At 36.2% G+C, this 24609-nt stretch overlaps 2 protein-coding genes, 1 long non-coding RNA gene and 1 pseudogene across 12 annotated transcripts; 2 read left to right on the plus strand and 2 right to left on the minus strand.

The window, feature by feature from the left end:
* Positions 1–1373: 1373 nt before the first annotated feature.
* Positions 1374–5171, plus strand: LOC147497225 (putative serine/threonine-protein kinase PBL21). Its single transcript, XM_086559890.1, has 8 exons — positions 1374–2459; positions 2611–2649; positions 2756–2866; positions 2969–3091; positions 3716–3934; positions 4019–4134; positions 4338–4598; positions 4688–5171. The coding sequence occupies exons 1-8, from the start codon at positions 1778–1780 to the stop codon at positions 4925–4927; spliced, it is 1791 nt and encodes a 596-aa protein (XP_086416016.1). The 5' UTR covers positions 1374–1777; the 3' UTR covers positions 4928–5171.
* A 1046-nt stretch (positions 5172–6217) lies between these two features.
* Positions 6218–8142, minus strand: LOC147497226 (uncharacterized). The gene is made up of 3 exons (XR_015196714.1): positions 8049–8142; positions 6807–6879; positions 6218–6646 (listed from the first exon to the last, which is right to left on the minus strand). It is a non-coding gene; the product is annotated as an uncharacterized LOC147497226 (long non-coding RNA).
* Positions 8143–8471: 329 nt separating this feature from the next.
* On the minus strand, positions 8472–11008 carry LOC147497227 (uncharacterized). 10 transcript variants are annotated; one of them, XM_086562519.1, is made up of 6 exons: positions 10243–11008; positions 10028–10096; positions 9059–9105; positions 8891–8953; positions 8753–8804; positions 8472–8674 (listed from the first exon to the last, which is right to left on the minus strand). In XM_086562519.1, exons 1-6 carry the CDS (start codon positions 10259–10261, stop codon positions 8622–8624), a joined length of 303 nt encoding a protein of 100 aa, XP_086418645.1. In that variant the 5' UTR covers positions 10262–11008; the 3' UTR covers positions 8472–8621. The 10 variants fall into 10 exon arrangements, 3 of the variants coding, with proteins under 3 accessions (XP_086418645.1, XP_086418644.1, XP_086418647.1); XM_086562518.1 differs by having other exon boundaries at positions 10028–10111; XR_015196721.1 differs by lacking the exon at positions 9059–9105 and adding an exon at positions 9857–9949 and having other exon boundaries at positions 8472–8804.
* Positions 11009–12312: 1304 nt separating this feature from the next.
* Positions 12313–13094, plus strand: LOC147497228 (T-complex protein 1 subunit epsilon pseudogene; annotated as a pseudogene).
* Positions 13095–24609: the final 11515 nt, after the last annotated feature.

Below are 24609 nucleotides of genomic sequence, written 5' to 3' on the forward strand. Positions count from 1 at the left end.
ATTACATCGATCATATATAAGCGCATTGAAGACCAAGTTTGTTTTCTAATTCAGTTGTGGAGTGAGTTGAGCGACCTTCTCATCTAGTCATCCCTAAACACTATTTTATTATGTTATGATGACAAGTGACTTTTTACTCCTGGGAAATGTGTGCATGGGCAGGCATAACCGTGTTTGGCTACTACCTTAATCTCAATTCTCAACTAATACGTACAAGGACTGAGTTATCCGTGTATTTGGCTGAATGTTATCTACCTAACATTTATAGGATTTTTATTTTACAATCGTGTGTCAAGTAACTAGACATTTTTAATATTAGTATTAGTCTTTTAATCCATGAATAGTTTGTTTTAGTCATTTCTTAATAAACAACCAACGATTTTTACGTGTAGTTATATATATCTGTCATTGTGACAATTTGTGAAATATTGTTTTGGATGGGTAACATCAAAGAAATCTATTTTCAATGTTTGATGCTACTGATATTGGGTTATTGTGTTTGTTCAATTATTGTCGACTTAGGATTTAATACTTTGTCGCATGATTTTACTTGCAAGTTCTTCTCAGATTGAAATATAGATTTTAATACACCTTTGATTTGTTTTATTTTATTTTATTTTTTAAATACATATTGAATGAGGAATGTGAAACCTTGTTTGATGGAATTTAAAGACGACGTGAGGCTCCAACATGAAGCTCCATCTTTATAGGGTTGACTTGCTAAAGAGACTCTAAATAATTGGGTATTCATGCCAAAAACAGAACGTACTAAAACACATAAAAACTAAATGCATACACCCACAAACAAATTATAAATGTGTTGTATGTGTTAATATGTTTATACGAGTCTTTGCACATGAAATTTCAGGGATCTATGTCTATACTTTTCTGAGGAAATTATAAAGGTTTTCTCTTACGTACACATTCAAATTGGAAAAGTCATTGAATTCAAAATTTAACTGTTGAAATGATTTTATAGTGGAACCTGTTCACTTCACATTTTTTACAAAAAAATGTATTTACTAATTTTTTCTTCCTTTATATAAATTAAGACAAATGGCACCAGTTCAATGCTTAGTAAAGTGTATATTAAATTACATAACTGATCTACACTGCCCACTGATACAAACAAAGCAGTCTTTTAATCTAACAAATTATTGGTAATGGGAACTTTGATCAATTAATTTACTGTCTAAGTTTCAATATAGTTTGGAAATAAGATTTTTGATACATAATAATAAAATGGAAAAAAATTTATATAAAAATGGTCCCGTTCGTTGAACGGGTCCAAAAATCTAGTTTAAACAAAAACGACACGCGTGACAACTGTAAAAATCCGCCATTAATTATACTTCGAGCTAGCATTGGCCGGCATATACAAGAACTTGTCAATCTTAATAGAATCTTTATTCTTATTCTATACTTTTTGGACGATGCATACAAACCAGACAAGCATTTCCACCTACTACCCTAAAAAAGAAGTCCTTGAAAATCGTTTAATTGACAACACTATAGAACTTGTTCTGTGTTTAGTTTGCAAGATCACATTCATCCCGAAGCACTCATACACACGACACAAAACAAGAAATTTAACGAACCACCTTTTGCCGCAGATTTGTAGTTCCTCCTCTTGAAAAACAATCTGTTCCCGGCGATATATGATCGCCCAACTAGCTGTATTTGTCTTCGGACATGAATGTTGTATAAGAATAGCACAAGTTAATTATCAGCCAGCATAAACTTGCTCTTCTTCAAGTGACTTAGTTCTTCGATTTCTATGGATAACATACTCTTCCTTTATCTTGATTGCTATGGGACCAAGAACTCAAGACTACCAACAACTTTAGTCTTTATCTTAGTCTTTGTCACTATGACCGGTGTCTCAGTTTGTCAGCCTTCCGTGGTTGATTGTAAGCACTATTATAGTATCTCTCCTTTTGCTAAAAATTCGACATGTGACAGCGGAGATTGGGGTGGTTTTCTGCCAAGTAAGTGCTGCGTAGAAGGCTTTGATGGATACCTTTATGTGTTGAGTCAGAGGGCAAATCATACTGGACTAATATACTTCGATGCCACTGAGCAGAGGAACTGTTTACTTTCATTGATTGGATATGAGAAAAATATAATGGCTTGTGGATTTGAGAGACTACAAACTGGAGGAGGTGGCTGTTCTGACTTTTCTGTCACTGATGTTGTGGATAAATTGGGAGGTGAGCTGAGAAGTTTAGAAGAAGACTGCAGAGTTTTGAGAGAAGGAGAATCAGATAAAGTGTGTAATAATTGTATAACAAGGTGGAAGGAGATGGAAGCATCATTAGTAAATAGCAAGAAAGCGTTGAGGAGTGAAACAGATGTTTGTAGATTTGCAGTACTAGTATCATTAACAAGTAATATGATTCAAGACGAGAATTGGATTACTACACTTCTCGGATGTCTGGGAGATCAAAGCGCTGGTATACGTAAGTAGTACGAGAATCATCCATCTAAACTACATGTACGTTTTCACTTGCATTCTCGAAGAGAGCAAAATGGCAATATAGGTTATATTGTCAATCACTAGACTTCAGATACTTATACTTTGACACTAATGGTCCAAATTTACTTTTGCAGAGGTAGAAGGCCGTAGTAAAAGGAAGAAAATTAACAAAGGTGATCTCCCCTTCCTAAATATATATGTCAATTGTCAAACTCCAACGTTCCTGAATTTTTAGTACATTGTTTTTCTGAAATTTGCAAAATTAATACATGAGGACAGGTCTGTGGCTTCTAGTTGGAGGACTCACTGCGATCACAATAATGGTGGGCGTCGCAACATGGCTCTTGTTGAAAAAGCAGACTAAAACAAAATATCTGACAAGTAAAGATGGTATCTACAATGAGCTTCTACACCACGAATCTGAAATTATGCACGACAACACTGTCCTTTGAAATGTTCTAAAAGCTATCCTCACTTTGTTTATCTGAACAGTTTTGGCAGTGAAGGAGTCGTCGCCACCTAAGAATCTCGATTGCCAGGAGATCCCAATTAAAGAAATCTTTGCCGCAACTAACAATCTAAATGCAATGAACTTCATTGGCCAAGGCATAGCTGGTGAGCACCTAGTCACCACCTACATAAATTTTCTTCGAAAAACTAGTCAGATATATAGTAACTCCAACATTTACTCTGTAGCAAAATAACTGATGTGTTTGTCCAACAACGACGTTCTAGATTTAGGCCTCAGACATCACACCAAATAAGATGAAAATGAAGTTGGGTACGCGTATGTTAAAAACTCTCATACATCTGTAATTGGGTGTGAAACCAGGACCTACTGGATTGACAAAGTTGGACAAACTAGCAGCTTGCAAGTTGCAAGTACATAATTAGAGCACATTAATTGTTCCACATTTTCACCACTTTTTAACGAAGTCTAGATATAGGCACCTCTATGGTCCATGTTCTTTTCTTTTTCCAATGAAGCACTTCCATTACCTAGTGATTATGTTTATTAGAAGTCCGAGGGTTAATAGCACAATTTGGTCCTTTTCTTCAGCTTAATTGGTTACACAACCTAGAGCAATTGTTTAAATCGTGGTTCTGTAACTATTACTTAATTGAGTTATTGGCCTTTCCTATCAAGTCGAGCAAGGGAGGCGGGCATACACAAGCACATACAAACATAGACACACATACAGATAGAGGTTTTGATTTAAAACTCTTCTATCATGTCAGGGAAGGTATACAAAGGTGTATTGGCAAATGGTCAACCCGTTGCAGTGAAGCACATTATCAATGATGGACACATGGAGACATTTGTTAGGGAAGTTACGAGTCTTTCACACGTAAGACATACTAACCTTGTGTCTTTGTTGGGCTATTGCGAAGAAGAAGATGAGTGCTACCTTGTCTACGAGCTCTGTCCCAATGGGAACCTCTCGGAATGGCTCTTTGGTATGCTTCCAGTGCTTTTGATAAAGCCATTTCCTTTTGCTTTCCATATGAATGAGAGCTAATGTATAACCAGTGTAACAACAGGTAAAGAACAAGTCCTGTCATGGATTCAAAGACTTGAGATTGCAATTGATAGTGCTAGGGGTCTTTGGTTTCTTCACACATATCCAGAAGGCTGCATTGTGCATCGCGATATCAAGGTGAGCTTTTACCATATTTGTCCTGTTCCTCTCTGTTATTTTCTTCAGTTTATACAACTTCTTTTCCATTTAAATGAATGCTATATTTGTTAGATTGAAGAACTAAATTGATAACTTTACTATCTATCGTTTTACCCCCTGGAACATAGTTTGCAGGTGTTTTAGTATATTCTGTCATTTCACTTCAAAATACTGTTTTTCAGCCAACCAACATTCTTCTAGGGAAGCGCTTCGAAGCCAAACTTTCGGACTTCGGTTTATCCAAGGTTATTGACTTGGGTCAATCTTACGTGAGCTCAGAAGTGAGAGGAACTTTTGGGTATGTCGACCCTGAATACCAACGAAACCACCGCGTAAATTCATATGGGGACGTATACAGCTTTGGGATCGTACTCCTTCAACTCATTTCTGGCAAGAGGGTTATAAATCTGAATCTAAAGAAACCAATGCCAATAGGAAAAATGGTCAGGAACCACTATTTTTTGTTTTTCTTTCCTTAGTGTAAGTGATGTTCTTACTAATGAGTAATGAGCCTACTTTCTCCTGAATACAGGCAAAACTCCTGACAAGAGGAGGCAGTATATCAGAATTCGCCGACCCTAAAATGAATGGAGAGTACTCAACAGAAGCGTTTGATCTCATTCTCGAGTTAGCCCTCTCATGCACAGCCCTTAAACAACAAAGACCAAGAATGGAGCAAGTCCTTAAGGCACTAGAAATTGCTCTTAATATATCGACGAAAGAGAAAGCTCGTAGTCCTACCGATACACTAACAAGAGTTTACAAGCTGTGAGAAGCAAATCCTTTCTCATATCTATGCTAAGTTCTTACATCCTGCGGGCTATTTGTCGGGTCTAAACAATGCCAACGTTTATGTATGACATCCGAATATGTACATAGCTTTTTGTTTCTTAAAAAATACGAAACTAAGTCTAAATATTAAACGAGCATCTGTAAACGTTTATGTATGAAACATATTACTTGAAAAAAGAAAGAGACAGTAGTAAAAGAAAAGAAATAAAATCATTATTCCTTGATTTTTTTTTTTTTTTTTTGAAATTGACTCTTTTTGATTTTTTTTTTTACAGTTTTTTTTTACTTCCACGACCACCAAGTTTGCCAATCAGACTTCCACTCTCAATTTTTCAATTATTATACTTTCACCCCCAATTTTTCAATTATTAGACTTCCACCCCCAATTTCACAGCATGACCAAATCAGCTCTCTTTGACTGTTCGGTGCATGTGCAATGTCAAATCTACCCCTCACTATATAAAATGACCAAAATACCTATGGATTCTCCCAAGACCAAAATCATGCCAATTGCCACGTGTCACCATCCTATGCATTTAGTCCAATGCACACTGACAAAAGATAAAGAACAGATGTAAAAACAGTGTTTATATCACGCTTATCAATATTCATACTATACTCTCTAAATCATGTGATAGAGAGTAAGTGTTCGATCCACTCTTGCTTCTTACATACTTAATAGTAATTCTAGAATAAACTAAACTATTCACTAATGGTGAGAGTAATATTGTGCGGTGAAAACAGTAAATTAAATATGCTAAAACAGTAAATTGATGATATGAGAAGATAATAGAGAGAGATAATCCACCACACAATTCGATTGACTATTAATCACTACACCATATTGACTGATTTGTAACGGATGTACATCCGTCACTAAAAATATTAGTAACGGTTATCTTATGTTGACGCAAAAGCATGACAATCAACAGTAACGGATGTTAGTCACGTTTGTTTTCCGTTACGAAATTTAGTCACGGATATTATACGTTACTGAAATTAATTTCATTGACATATAAAAACAGTTACAATTCATTACCAACGTTTATTAATTTTGCACAACGTTTGTTTGCAACTGATAAAGTGTTGGTATTTTCCCTTTCTGACATTTTATAACCGTTACTAATTTTCTATTCCGAACGGTTATGTATCCGTTACTAATGATTTCCATTCCTAACGGTTCTATATCCGTTACTAATGATTTCTCATTTATTAAAAAAAAAAGGTTTTTCTGGCCCATTTATATGTGGTGCCACCTGCACCTACACCCTTTTTAGTCTACAATGTATCAATTAAATTCTTCCATTCATCAATAACTCGATCTAGCAAACTCTAGCAATTAAATTCTTATATTCATCCACAATGAAAAGTAATGAAGAACAACATAGATGTTCTAAATGCCTCGCCCCGCCAACCAAGTAAAATAGAAAAGTTTACACAGAGGGATGTTTTGCGGAAAAGTTAGTTTCCTATTTGCTGATATTATTGGACCTGGATTTGAAAGTGGTGGCACACTTATACTTCTCCATTACTATATCCAACGATGACTTTACTTCCAAAGGGGCATGCCCAACATGAAGAAGTAACTTTCTTTGTTTCATTACATAATGACAGCATGTTTCCGCCCATAAGAAGAATTCCCTTACTTTCTTCAAGTCCCCATAATACAATAAGACCATCTCGGAAAATTATAAGTACCCTACACAGAAACAAGAGTCACAAAACAATATAGGAGATCATATATTTAACCAAACTTTGGACGTTGACTACTAACTAACTAGTGCTTACGGGAGAAAACCTTACGAATCTCAAATAAAGAAGTTTATTTTTTAACTGTTTATATAAATCTCAGAGATTACCTTTGACTCTCAGCCATTGGTTGTGGCATTATGGACAAGACTGCATTGTCACCAGCGACTTCAGTTGCATTCCCTAGAGAAACACAATAAATTTAATTTATTTGCACATAAGAAAGAAAACTCCTTAAGTTAAACTGAAATCAAGTGTCACACTAGATTCATAGATATCATCCAGTACTCAGTCCAAAAATAGATGCCACAACAGTAGAATGCTTTTACAAGGAACAAAAATAGAACTAGAAGAAAAGAAAAAAAATCGTGTTTCGCACTAGGCTTCTATTATAAGCGAAGTGCTAAGTTGTTGTCTGCCATAGAGCCTTACTCTATAAAAACACTGTATTGCTTCCAAATTTATATCTAGGAGAGTTCTGTTTCACTGATCAAAGGAGAGATATCGAGGACTGATCACATTTACGGTCTTAAGATTGAAACTTACGGTTACAAATGGCTAGACAAACCAGTAAAATAAAGCGTGTGGAAGTTCATTTTGAACTACTGATATAGTTGAAATTGGATATTTGTCTTTTCAATTTTCTAAATTCTAACACACATTCTCCTTAACACACTGGTAGTTGCTATGAACAATGGAAGATGGTACACACTTATGTGGGGCTTCTAAGAATCATTCTTTGTTTGTAATTTTTCAATGCATTTTGATGAACCTCAGATAAAAGAATTTAAGAATAAGAAATCTACATGTGAAAAGGTATATATCATTGTTCATTGATATAGAACTAACCATAGTACCAAATATCCCGATATATCCCGATATTTGGGGATATCTATCCATATTCTAGAAAAAGATATATAAATATCACGATATGTTCAGAGATATATACGACTACAAATATCGGTGATATTTCAACGATATTTGTGATATTTGCGATATTTTGGGATATTTTGCGATATTTGGAGATATTTTGTGTATATAATAATTTTATTTAATATTTACCATTATATTTCAAATAAATATAAATAATGTATCATGATATATCAAGAGGGGGATATATCCACGATACATATCCAGAAAACATAATATAAATATTTACCATTATATTTTTCGATATTTTGGATATATCTACGATATTTGCATGTGAAACAATGCCAAATATCCCCAAAGAGGGGGATATATCCACGATACATATCCAGAAATTGAATATCGATAAATACTCATATCCTGATATTTTGTACTATGGAACTAACAGGAAAATGAACAAGGTCTCAAACGAGTGTGTTTCTCACCGTGAGATGTTGAAAGAGGAATTCTGTAATTCATCTGTACGAAATGATATTTAGCAAGATCAAGCTTCAGAACTGATATATTTCCACCAGAATCTCGATATATCTACAAAGATTGTTACGAGAATGTCTCTAGTTACATAAGATAATCAAGAACTTTGAAATCCTACATAACGTTAGGATAGTTTGAAAAGCTTACGATAAGAAGTTTGTTGAACGACCAAAAAGGGTGATGTCTTGGCCAACCCGATTGGGAAGTAACCATTATAATTGATATTATAAATAAAAAGAGAGCCATCTATCGGGTTCGGTTCTTCGATCTTAGTTGGGTTATTGAGTGTTCGATCGTAAATGCAATGTGCATAAATCAAAATAAAGCGAAACAACTCGGCAAATAAATGACCGACTGCCTCAGCGGTGGCCGCCATGGAGGTTTGTCACTATAAACAAAGCTATGATTAACTCCCAAACCAACTGCAAGCTTGGCTGCCTTATATGCAACAGTGTTGCCTTCCCTCCATATATGAGAGATAAAGAAGGATTGAATATTTTGCAAACAAGACTCCTACCTTCCTTTCAACTACCACGGTATGTTTCCCATTCTAAAAGTTTACATTGTCTGGACGTTCCTATATTTCAGGTTGTGAAGCAAGCTAGTAAAGAGACTTGCACCATACTTCAAATTCAATAAAGTCCCAAGAACATACTTTTCCTGAATTGTACTTGCTCCTTATGAAATTGGATGTTGGAGCTTCTTGTCTGTAGTTTTGTAATGTGGAGCTTTAGAAGAGCGAGCAAAAACACAAGAACAAATCAGATCAACATTCTGAGAAAAAATAATGCACCTGTGGTTGTAGAATGGGTCTCATATCCTTAGTGATTAGAGATTTTATGCTACTAAATATTGCCTGCAAAGAACCAAGATGTAAGAAAAAGTGGTCACGCAAGCATAAGTAAAATTGCACAATTGAAACATTAGAACCTTTCTCTCTCAGCACTTGATATGCACTTACAGAGTAAATTACTTGACAAACATGAATCATATTTTCATAATCGTGACCTGGAATGCAAAGCATGTAAATTGGTATTCATTTCATCAATGTTTAAAAATACAGTTTTCCTATCAACTATCAAGAAATTAGAAAAGATTCTGCAATAGAAAAAGTTGATAATGATTTTCTAGGAAGTAGCAATTTAGCAGTTCTGACTTTGTCGTCCCAGAGAAATCAACAAAGACAATTACATTAATTAGCTCATATCCATAAACTTAAATCCCTTTTAAGTATTATTATTACCTCCATTTCATTGGAGACGACCCCACATAGTCACCCATTTTCAGGAATTTACATTATGTATCAAAATGACTATCCAAAACACACACGTGTTGAGTCCATTGGCTTGGCCCTTTTTAAAATGATCAATATCTCAAACCAAAAGTGTGATCCATAAAACAGGTGGAAGGTTCAAATGGATCTCTAGTGGCTACTTTATGAGTGGTCTACTGTCTACACAAAGCATCTAGTTTGTTGCATTCTTTGTCGTCTTTAAGGGAATATTAAGTCGATTTGAAAGTTACATCAGTTTCTTGAGAAGAAAAAAGGAACACAACTGAGTTTAAAAATCAATGATCAATCAAATGACAAGCAAGAATGTGCACCAAGTCATCTGATTGTCTATGAACAACAACAACAAGAAAAAAGAAAATAAACGCGTACTATCAACAAATGCATATTTTAAAATGACAGCTGGAATGAAATCTATCATTCAAGCAGGTTACAGTGGGAAGGGGGAAGAGGAGAAAGAACTCTTACGTGTTGGTAGTTGAAGGCCTATAAAGATGAAGGCTAAATCGATTCCCATAATCTATTATGTCAACTAGTGGTCTAGCATAATATGTAGGACACCTAAAGACAATAAATCAAATGAATTAAAGAAAATGCTATAGAGAAAAGTTCATAAGAATATTGGACAAAAATGCAAACCTTCAAGACCAGCAACGAAGAGCACAAGATCTGCAAATTCACTTGTCTCTTTTAAAAAAATTCCCAAACCTGGACATTCAAACACTGTGACATGATTCACCTTAGGCTTTTCGTCATACTCCTTCAATTATATATAAATAATCTTTTAAGTGGGATTTCATTCTGAAAACAAGTTATTAACAAGTAAACCAGATTAGAAAGTACAAAAGGCAAACCTTGTCTGAAGATACGCATTCCAACTCAAACCAACTAAGTCCTGCATCTGTAGCCTCGCTGCGAAGAATGACGAGCAAGCTAGATGTCTCGTAAGCACATACTAGAGTCTCGTTTAAGTCCAGAACGAGCTACAGGGCAAGGAGCACTCATAAGTATCTATACAGTTAAAAAATTAAGTAGATGTGAAGAACAAAGTGAACAAAAAAAATGTATTTGCACTCAATAATGTCTAAGGTGCATGAGCTCACTTAGACAGAGGGAAAAACTACATGCCATACAGTAATAACAAGTCTTGAGAAATTTAAACAAGAAGATTAGATATTATGTAAGAAGCCCTTTGTCGAAACACACAAAACACTAGCGAAAGAGAGAGAGAGTAGTTTCCTGAAAAATGTATTCTCATTAATCATCGTTTCCAGTCATCACATCTCTCTAGATTGATCTACAAAATGGCGCTGGCATTCGATGAATACAACCAATGATGGTGCGACAATCTTGGAGCAGATGGATGTTGATAATCAAATAGCAAAACTGATGGTTGAGTTGTCTAGGAGTCAAGATTATGAAATTGGTGAAGGGATTACTGGAGTTGTTGTCATGGCTGGTGCACTTCTAAAGTAGGCTGAGAGACTATTAGAACGTGGTGTGCATCTTATTCGGATAGCAGAAGGCTATGAAATGGCTTATAGGATATCTGTTGAACATTAAGAGAACATTGCACAGAAGTTTGTTTTTTATGCCATGAATATTGAGCCTTTGGTTCAGACTTGCATGATGACTTTATCTTCATAGATGTAAAGTAAGCTATTATATCTCCATCACATAGTAATCAGTTGATAAGCACCCAAAAATGTAATACTAAACCCCGAGAAACATAGCATTTTGTTTAATTATGTGTTTAATAATCATGAAATAATTATATTTTTGTACTTTTTCAAATTTTTGTAGTTAACGTGAATATGATGATAAAACATGCATCAAAGCACGGGAATATTATACGTACTTGAAGTCTTCCCACTCAGCCCCAGTGAAGCCCAACAAAGCCTGACTAGAGCTGAAGTTTCTAAAGGGACAAAACCAGTGCAGAACGGGTCCACGTGTAAAGAAGCAACAAACTTTCGAAGCTCACATCTTTCAAACCTGGACGCCGATTTTGGCAAGTGAATTGCCAAAACAACCAGGGCAACGAGCTCTACTCAAAAGTTGTAAAAATGCCAAAATCTGAGGCGCCACTGAACATAGCACGTGAACCCACTCTGCGGGCCCATAAGACATGATGAGTCATCATGCATCGACAAGTGGCAAGACACTTGTGTGCCACCATGCAAATAAAGAAAAAACAAAACAAAATTTAATGCATGATTTGATGTTGCAAATGAAGGAAAAAACAAAACAAATTAAAACAAGAAAATACAAACTTTGTTAATACAAAGTTTGGTAATGGGAAAAAGACAAAACAAAAATTAAAAGGGGCTTCACGTAAAGGGGGTTATATATATTTGCTGATATGAGAGAAAAGGAGTTAAACTTTATGACTTTACATGCTTTCATTTCCTTCCGTTGTTTTATTTCCTTAAGTAGCTTTTCATTCAAGCTTTTGTATCAAGTACTGCAACTATTCACTTTAATAAAATCTAGTTTCATTCAAGTTAAATTCCTGTTCTTCAGTTACTTCTTTTTACTTATTCATTGTATACAACAAGATACCTTCCAAGGACCATGAGCTAAAATCCTCTTAAGGGGAGGGTTAATGATGCTCATGTGAGGATCAAGTTGCCATTTAATGTTCGAAAATCACTATTTAAGAATTAGGTTTAGATTATACATCTGGTCCCAAAATGATTGAGTCCGGCCAAGTTTGGAGTGCTGATGCTCCAGAACAGTCTCGCGAGAGACCCTATGGTGGCTGTTAGCTCTCAGGTTTGTCCAGCTGATGTAGAATCAAACCAGGAGCTGAAATGATATTCTAGAGATGGAATGTTAGTTTAACTCCTTATGCTAGTGAGATGAGCTCAGAGATGAGTGCATCTCACTAGGGATCGATACTCGACACCGTTCCGAGTTTGTCTATGGACTCGAAATGGATTAGAGTTGTAGTGATATGGTACTCTAACTTTGGAAACTGATTTTGCATGATGATGATTAACCCTTTTCCTGTATCTCTATCCTTATTTATTTTACGTAGAAATAAATCGTTGTAATTTTACGTTACTTGTATTACCGTTAATTTAACAAAACCAGAGAAATAACCTAAAATCCTACTCACTAAAAGCTGTAAATCCAGTTGTGAACCTTGCTGAGCCCTAAGGTATGGACGATCCGTTACTCGACCTATCCTACCAACCCACGTGAGTAAGGTAACTTGACTAATCGGACGTTTACTGACTTTGGACTTTGGACTTCGGACTTAAAGGACAATAAACCTGAAATTACCGTTTATCATCAGTCATAAGAGATTACGATTTAGACTAATGACAAGTTTGTTTTTTCTTGCAGTGTCAATGGATGCAAGCACACTTTGACCGAGATTGTTGTTAAAGCAGTTGTGGTTGTTGTAGATTTAGAGAGGAGGGATGTCAACTCAAATTTGATCAAATTGGAAGGGAAAGTTGGGGGAAAGTTAGAAGATACCAAGTTGATTAATGACATTATCGTTGAGAAAGATATGAGTCATCCCCAGATGCCAAAGAAAATTCGAAACGCTAAGATTGCTATCCTGACATGCCCCTTTGAACCTCCAAAGCCTAAAACTAAGGATAAGGTTGACATTGACAGTGTTGAAAAGTTTCAAACTTTACGTCTACAAGAGAAGGAATGTCATGCAATTAAAAGTTTCAAACTTTATGCCTAAAACTGTACGTCTACAAGATAAACCTGTAAAAGTTTTATAGTGTAATGCAATTAAAACTGAAACAAATTAGAACTTCAATTAAAAAAAAAAAAAAAAAAAGAAGGAATATCACCTGCTAGCATTGTACAGAGAGATAGTATCACATCCACTACCTTTCAATGCCTACACTCAAGTTCATCAAATACATCTCAGATATAGCAATTAAAAGCCTATGTGCTGAATAAATACCAACAAAATCAGACAAGGTGTGTTTACCTTTGAAAAGTGACCAACACCGAAAGCTTTCTTGAAATGGATCACTAGCCAAACATATTGTACACACGTCTACCTTTGTATAGAAAGAGACTTCCAAGAGGGCCTTCTTCCTCCTCCTTTATTCGGGTTGGGAACCGACAATGCAAGGACTTTCACAAGTTTGCATTGGCGGAGTTAAAAAGGGGTTAGAATACTCACAAACCTGCAAAACAAACAAGCATATATATAATACATTCAATAATAGCAAAGATTACACATATATATCCAAAATAGTTCAGCAAGTTACAACTAGAACCTTTATACAATATGCCCAAAAAGATTACCAAATTACAAGAACATTAACCATACTTAATGCTTCTGTGAGCACATATGCCCAAAAATATTACAAAATTACAACTAGAACATTAACCATACTTACTGTTTCTGTCAACCCATATGTCCAAATTTTTTTGCTAAACAATATGTCCAAAAAGATTAGCACTAATCAACCATTCTTAATCATATTTCAACCGTCCAACAGCCCAAATCAACCACCCTCTAGCAACAAAACCATGAAGGGTTTTATTTCCATACTGGGGACCATCATAGACTAACGCATCACCCATAAGCACTTCATCAATATTAATCTTTTTCTCACCTCTAAGCACTTTTCTGCCATGACAAATATCTTTGTGAATAGGATCAGTTACCACAAACCCCTTGGCTACTTCATTACCTTCTTTGTCCAATAAGGTAACTTTAGGCTTGTTAGACAATCCTACATGAGCACTTGTCGCCTCAAAAGGAGAAGCCAAGTTTTGATGAGAAATTGGAGATTGATGATAAGGTGAGTTTGAACCATTAAGTGCATTCATCGCAGACTGTGGGGGGACAATTCCCGGTGCAATATGAGTCTGTGATAATAGAAAACACATGTATAAGGCAAAATACAAGTTATATGTATGCCTAATTATAGAAGTTACAAACTTACCATCAACAAGTTAGTTACTGGCTAGGGAAGCTTTAACCTCAGCTAACTCTTTCTCGACGCTGGGACTAGCACTAGCAGATGACGCCAATACTTTGTTAAGTAAGTATTCACCAACCACAGCATGTTCAACTTATTTCGGTGAGATTTGAGAGCCAAGAGCACGAGTACGCCCTTTATTGTCCTTCCCAAAGATTTCAACTAGTACATCGCCTTCAAGGTCTACGATCTCGTCAATACCATTCTTGTAGGAACTGTTATTTCAGAATGAATATTTCTACAAACCGTGAAAATCATGCGCAGCGGAATTAATGGTTCTCACAATTTTGGATTGGAAAACATACCTTTTAGATCAGCTTCTTGATAACTCTGAGAATCCAATAGCTATAAAATCAATAATCAACCTCTTAATCTTCTGTTGTATTCCTTTCAATAGATTGGACGTTGTGTGGACAACGATCTACCAACCCCCATCTTTCTCACAAATCTAGAACCAATTTTGGATCTATCTTTTCTTGCCTCTCTTTTCAATCTAGATGAGTAGTAAAAAACGACCAGGAGAGAAGGGATTCTATTTATAGGCTACAATAGGGACCATGAGGAGAAATTAGGGTTGGGCCTCCTGACGGGCTTGGGCTTCCCATGTTCGCCTAGAACACACGGCCCAAGTCCGTCAACAAATGGCTTATTCCACTAAAGGCCATTGTTGCACTACCACCCTAATCCCAAATTACGTGTCAGCGTTTATGGGCTCCATATTATATGCTCATTGATCTCCCCGTGTTTAAGATATCAAATGCCCGTTGATTAAGTCAAGTTACTGACAACTACATTAATCAACTGCTTATGTCCTTGAGTAGTACCACTTAACCTCATTGTCATGTCAGATCAAATCCACCTGCAGGGTTTACATGACAATCTTTATGAGCTCCTCAAGGGGACATCATTAGCCCGACTTCTTACGGGACACAGATTCCTTTTATAATCAACAACACACTTTACATACAATGTCATTACCCAATCCATCGAGTTTGTTGATTCACAAATGAATCTCACTCATTGATGATTTAAAGCAATGTACAATGCACGTAAGTGCCCGTTATTATATTCGGATTAAGAGGACAAGCATCCATAATAACAGAGGCGTTTGTTCTCTTATATAGTCAGTATAAAGAGAAATAACCTTACTTGGTCCTGTTCAATACACACAAAGTGTACTAGTGTAATCCTATAGTCAAGATAGACTAATACCAGATTATACTACAACCGTACCAATGGTTTGTCCAAATCCATCTAGGTTGTGAACGATTACTTATACTTTATAAGGTACTGATGATATGATCTTCTGTGTGTCCACACCATATCATCTATAACATAAAGTATTAGACACATGCATATAACTAATATGCATAACATTTGCCCATATGATTCTCATTCAAAATATAAAGAATTAGAGTTAATACAAAAGTAATGATTTTAGTATATAACCTTATCAATTCTCTCCCCTAATGCTTGCTTCAGTAGCTCTCCTTTCTTTAACATCCTTCACTTGTTCCTGAAATAACAAGCACAACCAAATAGAGACACTCATGTATATATACATTTTGGGATTAAAGATTCACCAAGCGATACATGATTAAATTCAAGAATTTTTACTATCGTCCTCAACACATTTAAATGTAACAAGTATAAATATTTACATATGCTACATGAGCACTCTCCAAAATAGAAACATCACGACTCTCGTGACCTGTTAGCCAATGGTCCTCTCTACGGACTTTGACATTTGGATTCTTTTGTTTCTAGACAAAAGAATATCAAATGTTACTACAAACCACTTCCAATAATAAAGATATTAAGATAGGACGGTACCTTCTTGTAACGCATTTGGGCATATTTTTGTCGCCCAAGAGTATGACCAATGGTGTTCTTTTTCCTATTTGCGCTGCATTTATTACATTCCTTCGTACGACCTCATGTCTAAATTCATGGGTCACAAACTCGGCCCAAAATGGTTGATTCATACCATCAGGACAAGCGACAATAATAGCTTCCTTGCTTAAGGCTTTATTTATGATCTGTTTTCAGTAGTTGCATTTTGCAGTCTTGAATTTACAGGAAAACTCCCTCTGAAGATTTTTATAAGCCAAAGCCATGGGCACATCATATTCAAACTCACCCTATCAAGAATTATAATAGTTAGAAATTTATTTTTGGTAAAGTTTAAATGATAACATTATCAACAAGAATAGAATGTTACCACCAAAACGTCCCACACTGCATCCTTAAAGGTTTGTTTCACATGCCTCCAATCCTTGTAATTCAAAGGGATGGTTGTTTGAATAAAATGCTCCAAGCGGGTTGCCCATTTTGCCCCATAAGGACCAACAACAATGCCCTTACTAGACACCAAGACAAGCATCTTAGCCTTAACTGATGAAGGTGCACTAGATGATTCAGATGTTACTGGGGGTGTTACTTGACCTGATGGGGGTGGCTGCAAGGCACTAGGGCCTGAAGATTGACTACTTGATGCCATTAAACTATCCTGCAAATAGTGACAACTAAATGCATATAGTAGGTACTACATATGTTAATCTTTAAGTGAAATCACTACACTTCAAAACGTAAAACAAATCGCATTCAACTTTGAGGCACAACCATCAAATTACAGCGTACAATTATCAAACTTGCCGCACAAAATCATATAATTCACATAATATAAAACTAAACACAAATAGATGCATCCATAGCAAAAAGTTATATTAGACATTAAGTTACGTCGTCTTTCTAGAAAGGGGTTCAAATTGGGTTTGTCTATAAGAGTAGATTGGAAGTCAGTTGGTACATCTAGTTCATCCACTCAACAAGTCAACTGCCTTGGAGAATGTATAACCACTGACCAATCATGATGTTTCAAATCTTGTGAATAAAACACTTGATATGCCTCTCGAGCAAGAATGGCTGGCTCATCCAAAAAGTTACTTGAACTTTTTAGTTTGTTAAGGTTGACCATCAGCAAGCCTGAGGTTGGACAGATTTTACAGCAATTAGTCTTGTCCTCCACCCTCACCCAATCGCAATAAAAGACCACCTCTTGAAAGACGATATAGTCTACTTCAATTATCTGTTTAATGACCTTGTACCACATCGTTGTCGCATCAATATGATTCCTATCTTTCCTACTTGTAGTAAAAGAAGTAACTGCCCTCATGAAAACACCACTGTCTTGGATGGTAACAGTATCATCATAAGACTTGGGAGAGAAAACAAAATCATTGATGCTGTACTTCTTGTATGTCTTAGCTTTAGTTAGCCCTTTGACTTAATGCCATAACATAGAATTCGTGGCATTGTCCTCCAACAACTATAACAGTACACAAGAAAACAATTTAAAAACATGACTAGTAAGTGAACTATCTTAGTATTTCTAAATTATATTGTTTTTGTAAGAATTAATACCTTCTTATATAACCAATCAATGAAATTTGTTTGTATCTTTACCTCTATTTTGCATGTGAACCGGATTGCAACGAGTCACAATGCTCACTGCATTTTATTCATTCAAGCTTTAATATAAGTATCTACATAATAACACAACATGTTCCATGCCCACATAGTCAATAATTCAGACCTGTAGAATGTATCGCGTTCTTCGACTTCAAGTTGAAAAAACACCCATCAACATATCTGTACAAATTGATGAGGGGATAATGACACATCCTTACCATCTAGCATAGGCCCTTCATCACTATACTCGCTATTTTCATCTAAAAAGACTTCTTGACTGTATTTGTGATTATCGACTCGTAGATTGGACATGTACTCCATGGCATACCTAACGGATTCAGCAACAAGATAGGATTCTACAATAGAGCCTTCAACATATCGTTTGTTGCCAGGAATGTCTTTACACTCTTTCATCGACCTAATGGAATGAAATATTCCAAACTTGCATATGTAAATTTTAAGTTCAAATACACATCAAATAAAGTCAAAGACAATTGAAATAAAAGTGATTTACTGTTCGAATGGATACATCCACCGATCTTGGGTAGGTCCACAAAACAACGCCTCATCTGCTAGATGCACTATAAGGTGGATACTTATATAAAAAAAGGATGGTGGAAAATGTTTCTCTAACACACACAATGCCTTGGCAACCATGTACTTACTTCTTGAATATCTTTTCTGATTAAGCTGAAGAGCCTCTCTCTAGTTTCTACACACCATTACAAGATGGACCTCCATATTGTATACGACTCACATAGCTGAATAGCGATTTTTGCATCCCACCTAATGTGTTCAATCTCTTACCCATCTTTCACGGTCTCGAACACGAGTTACCATACAAACACTTACACTAGATACATGAGATATACAGTACGTTCAATCATCTGGGCGTTTGTGATGTTCAAGTTAAACTGAGAGTGTTTCCCTTCACTCTAGCTGGCAAGAGCCACGCATGGCTTCTATTGCGGAAGCCCGATTAGTTCGATACATGGGAAAAGGTAGTGTTCACCTTCATGAAGAAGTACTTTCTACCGAAGAAAATAGAGGAGATAGTAAGCAAGATAGAGTTCTTCAAACAGAGTCCGAATGAGACATTCTCTGAAGCATGATATAGATTCTCTAACCTGCTCCATTCATGTCCTTACCATAAACTCGAAAAATCCGCTCTTGGCCAATATTTTTTCAAAGGTCTTCTCCAAGAACACAAAATCACACTGGATATCATGAGTAATTGAAACTTTTTAGATAAAGGTGTTACAGAAGCTCTAACCTTTCTAGAAGACCAAGCTGAAAAGAGTTCTTATTGGGGCGACACAAACAATTCCAGAACATCCCAGCCCAGTACTTCCATAGCCAATGGTATCTTTGAGGTAAAATCCGATCCAGAGATGAAAACACTAATCGAAACCTTCACAAGAAAGATATATGCCCTTGCAACCAAACAAAAAGACCATACTCCCCAACTAGTCATAAACATCGATATAACACCATGCACTTTCTGTTTTGATCTAAATCACGTATCTACCCACTGTCCCTTGCTCAACAACATAACATCACTTCAACTAGAAGAAGTATGTGCTTTCAATATACCAAATGCACTATGGAGGCAACACCCAAATTTCTAATGAAATACTAATCCACAAAACCAACCACCTCAAGGGTTCACAAATCATGTCAAGCCACAAAATACATTTAATCAGTTCAGACAAGGACAAGGTACCTACAACAATTAGAATAGAGAAATGGTTCCATCCAACTTTAACCAGAACTACCAAAATCCACCAATCAACAACCAAAGAGACTTAGTACAAGTATCCCAACCTACTAATGTCCCATTAGACAAAACATCTAAAATGATTCTATCCTTGATGCATAAACATTCTAAAATCTTGGTGTCCATATAATAATCTCTAAGCCACCTAACTTAAGAGAAAGCCCAGAAAGGTGTGTTCCCTGGACAAGCAATTTCTAATCCTAAACAAGCGAACTCAGTCTTGGAAGCTACAAGCACCTAAATTCTCTATTCCGTGATGTATTTCCAATCCTTTTCATTCCCTTACATCTATTTCTTTGGAGTACATCAGAAAAGGTAACCGGACCACTCCACTTGGAGTGAGTGGTTGTAAGTGCCGGAGCCTTGAGTCCATGTATACTTGTATATTCCTTGTTAGCACTTTTACTTGTAGTTTGGAGTAGTATACCTCTATGGAGCAAGTATACAATTTTATTTTTCTTTATTTTGCACTCTTTTTGTTAGAAAGTAGTTTTTCCTTGTTTTTTTTATAAAAGTTCATGGTTTTTCCGATTGTTATAATAGAGGATTCTGAACACAACACTAGTCATGTGTTTTTGTTTCAAAACAGGCAATGGATTCTACACGGACCAACCCCTAGAAAATTGCAAACTAGGGGTGGTTTGAGATTTGTTTTGCTTATTAAGGGTCACCTATATCACCTCAATATTCGCACGGGTCAGGACATTTCATGTCTTGCACAGTAAATCCCCCAACTCGTATAACTAAAGCTCTGTCTGTCTAGATTGGGTTCAATCGGACCGACATAGTTTCCAAAAACTTGAGGATATAAAAATTAAAATCTTTCATCCCAGAGTAACCAAAATGATACTAGATAAATGTATGATTTTATCTTCTTCCAAAAACCCTCTATCTTGTTAGAGATATCCTTTAAGAAAAACAAAACCAAAAAAAAAAAAAAAAAAAACTCGATGAGGAGTCGACCACTAGAATTAAGCAAATGGTATAACCCAAAGTGAAACCATTATTTGTTTAATTTTATCATGCGCCTCTCTATTATTGTTTCGAGAATCTGAAGTTAAAAGAGTCATTTTGAATCAAAAAATTCAAAAATTTCCCCATCTTTTCCAAAACTCTACAAAATTTCCAGTTGCTAAAATTTTTAAAAACTTATTTTCTCCACCCCCCCCCCCCTCTTTTTACAAACCTTTCAAAATGTCTAAGGATAGTTCTTCTGCATCGAACAAGGCTCAATAGAAATGTGTACCCTCTGATTCAAAAGTTTTTGCATCTCTTCCGATTGATATAAAACATGATATCTTGAAGACAATTCACACCACCACACCTGGTGCAGAAAAAGTTCTTATGCCCGCAGACGGCGTGCAATCTGGGAGAACTGGTGCTTAAGATGTCAAACACCAGATTGCCCTGGTCTTTAGCCGATAAGCGAAGGCTCAGTATTTATAGTCTACATGTGTCTTACACCTAAGCACAGAGCTCAGCTTCATAGAGTCATCAAACCATCTGGTTGGGATTGACTCGAGTCTTGGGGATCTGACTTAAAACGACCGACATTTTTACAGTTTTTCAAAATTATAATCCAAAAAAATTTAATTAGTCTTTCATTTGAAGTTTGTATATTCTTTCCACCATCCGTTCCCTTTGCTCTTATAACACTCTTTTTTATTCATTCCGCTATTCGCGTGCTTTTTTTTCAAGTTGGCATACTCTATTGTTTTTTGAGCTCATTCGTGTATATAGCTTATGTCATCTTCACGCTTCAAGACATTCATCTATCATCTTGTATGTCATACAACCTTGGATCAAAGCATGTGATATACCGTTGGATAGGATTTTTTGTGCTGATCATTTAGACAGTTCGTTTGTCTAAATCGGACTGGTAACGAAGCAAGGATTTGCGTTTTACATGCTACGAGACCTCTTTGGTATTTCCACATTTCATATGGGCTTGGGCCAAAAATTTCAAAACTTAAAAACCTAACAATTGACAGTCATACGCGAGTTTATAACCAAACCATGCGACCACCCGACATACCATCTTCTCCACCCAAAACCCTAGCTCGCACACTTAAAGCCGACATGCATCCGCGCCTACCAAAACCAGCGCTGCGCCTCCATCTTCACCAAATCAAAAACAGTTTCAACTGCCACTCACCCACCTTCACCCCACCTCATATCCACCTTCAATTTAACCAAAACATCCTCCAATGGCTGCCAATCAAAAGATTGTTCCTGAGATAGATTTTCTAATCTCTTTGACTCGGGGATTTTTTATGTTTTCTTCAGAGCACAAATCTATAGAATAGGTTGGAGGCCACTTTTCCTAAAACCTAGCACCCATTACTCCCCTTCCCTTGTTCAAGCTTTTTATCGCGGCTTAGCTCGCGATAACGAAGGCTTGGTTACCGTAACATTTCTGGGTTGCTCTCATGTGTTCTCTAGGCAGATAGTTAGGACAGTTTTGGGTACTGAAGCACGACATGAGGTACCCGAGAGTCAGCAGTTTCATGGCAGTGTTCGATTTGATGCGTGTGACTGTGCTAGAAGGCGAGTACGTCGTTGGTTCCACCTGCGCGAGGCAAACTTCTCTGAGAAAGAGCGTGGATCGCACAAAACCTTGTGGGGATGACGAAACCTTCAGAACTCAGAAAGTCAATCCTTCACATTCTTTGGATTTTACAAACCCAGAATAACAAGTTCTGTATTGCTTCTTTCCTGTGGGACCATCTTTCTCAGTGTACACGGAGTACTGCTCTCCTTCCTACCCTTGTAACTAGGCTCATGCTTAGTTGGGGAGTAGCAGTTCTGACTAACTTTGTGGTAGTCAAGTCTGCCATATTCACTCATGTCTACCTTCATTGTGTTCAGCACGACTGGTCCCCAGAGGCTGTACAAGAGAACGAGCATGGTCTCAACTTTGACGATGCTCCACCTCCACCTCCAGTGGACTACTTTGCTCCAGGAGCTCTGTCTCAGTTCACGTGTCCTTTGGATGCTTTGCAATTCATGCATGAGGGTTAACGCTTACTATATAAACAGTTGACTACGATTCAACAGGAGCAGCACACCTTTCAGGACAGCACCCTCCAGATATTTCAGGAGCTGCGAGACGAGTTAGTTCCACATGCTACTACACCTACGAGAGCCCGAGAGAGGAGATACAGGAGTAGCTTAAGTTCATCTCGACGTCGTTAGTTATCCTGCGCAGAATCTGACAAGGTAACTCCCTAGTGTCCGCATAGTTATATATAATTTATTGTCATTGTAGTATCTGTTTTTATTTTCTACACTTTTAGTTTTTTTTAGTATCATCTGTTATGTTTATCTGTGTTTTGTAGAATGTATGAGGATTTATGGTATATGAGCAGAAGAACATACAAATACATCATGCCCAAATTTTTCTTATTTTCTACACTATGCATGTTTTTCCAAATAAAATTCAAAAAAGCCAAAAATTTCATGTTAAAATAATTACGTTTTTTTTCCTTATAGATAAACCATGTATTTCTCGTTCTATTTCTATCAACCCACGCTCCAAATTTGTTTGTAGGTGGTATATTTTCATAACGAAGAACAGAGTATAGGTTCTGTCGTTTTTGCTCATGTTCCTATGGTAATCTCTTTTCTTTTCTTCATACTTTGAGGACAAAATATATTTCTGTTTAGGGGTGGTATAGTAACATTTTGCAAAAATTAGGCATTTATTTATTAGCATTTCTTATATTAGATAGATTTTCTATATTTCGTTCTTTCTTAAAATATTTTGAAAAGACCAAAAATATTTTTCTGTTTAGTACCAAAAGTCTTGTTTTCCTTTTTCTATAATGAATAAAAGGTTTATAAGTATCATTATAGCAATATAGTAAAGATTAGTTCTTCGAACTCAGACTAATATACATACAATAGTTTATGCACCTTTTCATGAATGACATGCATCATCATTTGATTGTATATAGCAGTGAGTTTCCAAGACCAAGGTTAGAACAGTTAAATTCCATATCATGTGAGAATCTAGCCAAAAGCCTCAACTGAATGATTATTGAGTGATGACACAAGGATGTCCGGATAGAAATATAACACGTCCACTTGCTTGATCACCACGCTATATGCTAGAAGAGAATTTAGGCCCTTTCGGATTGATATAGTCAAATAAACTTTAAAAACCCAAAAAGATAATTTTTCCTTTAGGTACCCCCTTTGAGCCTTCACCAAATTCTAAAAGCCTTTTTATTCTTTTGCCATCAATTCCTGAACCATTACTACACAAAATAAAAAGCTTACACAGAGACGAGTTGAGAATTGGATGATATGTAAAAAGAGAAGAGAAGGTCATGTACAAAAACAGAATTGTTAGAAGCTTCAAAATAGAAAGGAAAAAGAAAAGAAAGAAAAGATTCAAAAATCGAAATCTCCCAAAAGTTCAAAATCAAAAGGAGTCAATATCAAAAGAAACAAAAGCAAAGTTAGAACTCCCAAAAATTCAAAATCATATGTAGTCACAAAGCAAAAGGGCTAAAAGAATGAATCACAATTTCGGAAGTAAAGAACAAAACGAGGTTCTTCTCTAGTTACAAATATCGTGAAGACCCAATTTCTCAACTTATCAGAGTTCGTTTTCCCTTCCCTTTAATTTTAAACCACTACCTTAGCACCGTAATTTATAATAAAAGACCTCTAGCTCAACTAGGAATAGGACGGTGTGATAGTAAGTGGATATTTGATAAGCACCCAAAACTCTAATACTAAACCCCGAGAGACATAGCATTCTGGTTAATTATGCGTATGAAATAATTATATTTTTGTACTTTTGCAGGTTTTTGCAGTTAACATGAATATGATGATAAAACATGCAACAAAGTACGGAAATATTGTGCATACTTGAAGTCTTCCCACTCAGCCCCAGTGAAGCCCAACAATGCCTAACTAGAGCCGAGGATTCCAAAGGGACAAAACCAGTGCAGAATGGGTCCATATGTAAAGAAGCAGCAAACTTCCGAAGCTCACAA

Source organism: Coptis chinensis, chromosome 5 (genome assembly GCF_015680905.1).
Source record: "Coptis chinensis isolate HL-2020 chromosome 5, ASM1568090v1, whole genome shotgun sequence".
NCBI classification, from domain to species: domain Eukaryota; kingdom Viridiplantae; phylum Streptophyta; class Magnoliopsida; order Ranunculales; family Ranunculaceae; genus Coptis; species Coptis chinensis.

Bases quoted from the DNA above. Each gene is read 5' to 3' on its own strand.
- LOC147497225 (XM_086559890.1), top strand. From the start codon at position 1,778: ATGGATAACATACTCTTCCTTTATCTTGATTGCTATGGGACCAAGAAC. The intron at 2,460-2,610 runs GTAAGTAGTACG...TTACTTTTGCAG, and splicing joins AGATCAAAGCGCTGGTATAC to AGGTAGAAGGCCGTAGTAAA. The intron at 3,092-3,715 runs GTGAGCACCTAG...CTATCATGTCAG, and splicing joins CATTGGCCAAGGCATAGCTG to GGAAGGTATACAAAGGTGTA.
- LOC147497227 (XM_086562518.1), bottom strand. The intron at 8,805-8,890 runs GTGCATTATTTT...ACAAAACTACAG, and splicing joins GACCCATTCTACAACCACAG to ACAAGAAGCTCCAACATCCA. The intron at 8,675-8,752 runs GTATGTTCTTGG...CCTGAAATATAG, and splicing joins GCAAGTACAATTCAGGAAAA to GAACGTCCAGACAATGTAAA.